We start from the raw sequence: 2613 nt of genomic DNA, 5'->3' as shown, positions 1-2613 counted from the left end.
GGCATGATCTTGCCTAACTGCAACCTCCGCCTCCCGGGTTCAAGCGATTCTCATGCTTCAGTCTCCAAGCACCTGGGATTACAGGTATGTGCTACCACACCTGGCTTGTTTATTTATTTATTTATTTTTATTTTTTATTTTTTTTGAAATAGAGTCTCACTCTGTCACCCAGGCTGAAGTGCAGTGGTACGATCTTGGCTGGCTGCAACCTCCACTTTCCGGGTTCAAGAGATTCTCCTGCCTCAGCCTCTCGAGTAGCTGGGATTACAGGCACCCGCCGCCACACCCAGCAAATTTTTGTATTTTTTAGTAGAGATGGGGTTTCACCATATTGGCCAAGCTGGTCTCAAACTCCTGTCCTCAAATGATCCGCCCACCTTGGCATCCCAAAGTGATGGGATTACAGGCGTGAGCCACTACACCTGGCCTAATTTTTGTATTTTTAGTAGAGACAGGGTTTCACCATGTTGGCCAGTCTGGTCTCAAACTCCTGACCTCGAGTGATCCATCTGCCTCAGCCTCCCAAAGTGTAGGGATTACAGGTGTGAGCCACTGCACCCAGCCTCAATGGTGCAATCCTGGCTCACAGCCTCTGCCTCTTGGGCTCAAACCATCCTCCCACCTCAGCCTCCTGAGTAGCTGGGATGACAGGTGCACGCCACCATGCCTAGCTAATTTTTTTGCATTTTTTGTAGAGAAAGGGTTTCACCATGTTGCCCAGGCTAGTCTGGAACTCTTGACTTCAAGGGATCCACCCACCCTGGCCTCCCAGAGTGCTGGGATTACAGGCATGAGCCATCAACATACCTTGCCTATTTATTTATTTTTGAGATGGGGTCTCACTCTGTCACCCAGGTTGGAGTGCAGTGGCACGATCACGGTTCACTGCAGCCTCGATTTCCGAGACTCCAGTCATCTTCCCACCTCAGCCTCCCGAGTAGCTGGGATCACAGGCACATGCCACCACACCCAGATAATTTTTTGTATTTTTGGTAGAGAGAGGGTTTCCACATGTTGCCCAGGCTGGTCTCACAAACTCCTGAGCTTGAGCAATCCACCTGCTTCAGCCTCCCAAAGTTTTGGGATTACAGGTGTGAGCCACTGAGCCCAGCCCCCACTGTATTTTATTTGTTTTGTTTTGTTTTTTGTATTTTGGAGACAGCATCTTGCTCTGTCGCCCAGCTTGGAGTGCAGTGGTGAGACCTCGGCTCTCTGCAACCTCCACCTCCCAGTTTCAAGAGATTCTCCTGCCTCAGCCTCCCGAGCAGCTGGGACTACGGGCATGCGCCACCATCCCCAGCTAATTTTTTTGTTTTTTTAGTAGAGATGGGGTTTCACCATGTTGGTCAGGTTGGTCTCGAGCTCATGATTTCAAATGATCCATCCGCCTCGGCCTCCCAAAGTGCTGGGATTACAGACATGAGACACCGCACCCAGCCCTCCCCCACTGTATTTTAAATGACTTGAGAATTTCAACTTAAAATCCTTCCCTAATTGGGGGAAAAGTCCGTACCAATTTTTTTTCAGTGTTAGGAAAAAATTTTACTCTATTTCCTAAAGAGTAAGATACTATTTTTAGGAGAGAAAGAAAAGGTATTTTCTAAAAGAGGGATGCTGATACAGCTAAACCAAGTGAGTTTGTCATAAAGTAATGACATACACGCTTGGAATATAATGAGAAACATTATCAGGGACTTCACCTGCAACCTACTCCTATGGACTTTATTGTGTTCCCCCCAAATTCACATGTTGCAGTCCTAACCCCCAATGTAATGGTATCTGGAGATGGGCCTTTGGGAGGTAATGACATGAGATCATGAGGGTGGGGCACTCATGACAGAATTAGTGTTTTTACAATAAGAGAAACCAGAGCACTCATGCACACTTGTGCTCTCTCTCCCTCTCTGCCATGTGAGGACAGAGACAAGGCAGTCATCTGCAAGCCAAGAAGACAGCCCTCACCAGAACCCAACCATGCAGGCACCCTAATCTTGGACTTCCCAGTCTCCAAACTGATAAATAAATTTTTGTTATATAAGCCTCCCAGTCTCTGGTATTTTGTTATGGCAGTCCAAGTAGGCTGAGATACCTACTAATATAAACAAGGTAATAAAGAAACTGTGTCAGGCAGTACCTCCTCAGCTGTGCGATTGCTATGCCGTTGGTAGGTGAGGGAGGATAAGCTCAGCAGGTGGGTCTTTGTTACCAAAGGATCAAGACAGTGATCAGCATTCTCTTCAGTGGGTGAGGCCATCAGGTGAACGGTCACCTGACTTAGGTCACTCACCATCTGGGTAACACTCCAATCAGAGATAAGGCGCCGCATTACTGTGCCTGCTGAGAAAAAGAGGCACACAGAGACCATGCTGACCAGTTCAGAGGATAGTGTAAGACAGAGATGGAGGAGGGGAATGGAACTGAGAAAGGGAAAAACACCAAGGAACAGGATAGGAGAAATGAAAGGACTCTTTGATTTTACCTTGAGGTATAAGCCGCTGAGTCCCCCGAGTAAAGACATGGCCCTGACTGCACTCAATCTGGATGCCCCGTTGCTGGGCAAATGAGGCCCAATAATGTACCTGGCAACAAGAGAGCATAACACTGAACAAAGAA

General features: G+C 47.6%; 1 protein-coding gene across 1 annotated transcript in view; it reads right to left on the bottom strand.

The window, feature by feature from the left end:
- The window catches only part of KIAA0100 (KIAA0100 ortholog), a 59845-nt gene that overhangs the window by 25809 nt on the left and 31423 nt on the right, over nt 1-2613 (bottom strand). The window contains exons 23-24 of the mRNA XM_011997552.1: nt 2480-2601; nt 2135-2337 (exon numbers count right to left, since the gene is read on the bottom strand). Of these exons, the coding sequence (XP_011852942.1) occupies nt 2135-2337; nt 2480-2601 (325 nt within the window). The remainder of the gene's footprint in view (nt 1-2134; nt 2338-2479; nt 2602-2613) is intronic.

Source organism: Mandrillus leucophaeus, unplaced genomic scaffold (assembly GCF_000951045.1).
Source record: "Mandrillus leucophaeus isolate KB7577 unplaced genomic scaffold, Mleu.le_1.0 Scaffold541, whole genome shotgun sequence".
In the NCBI taxonomy this organism is placed as follows: Eukaryota; Metazoa; Chordata; class Mammalia; order Primates; family Cercopithecidae; genus Mandrillus; species Mandrillus leucophaeus.
The sequence above is the reverse complement of the archived record's forward strand: the minus strand, read 5'-3'. Positions and strand labels throughout refer to the sequence as shown.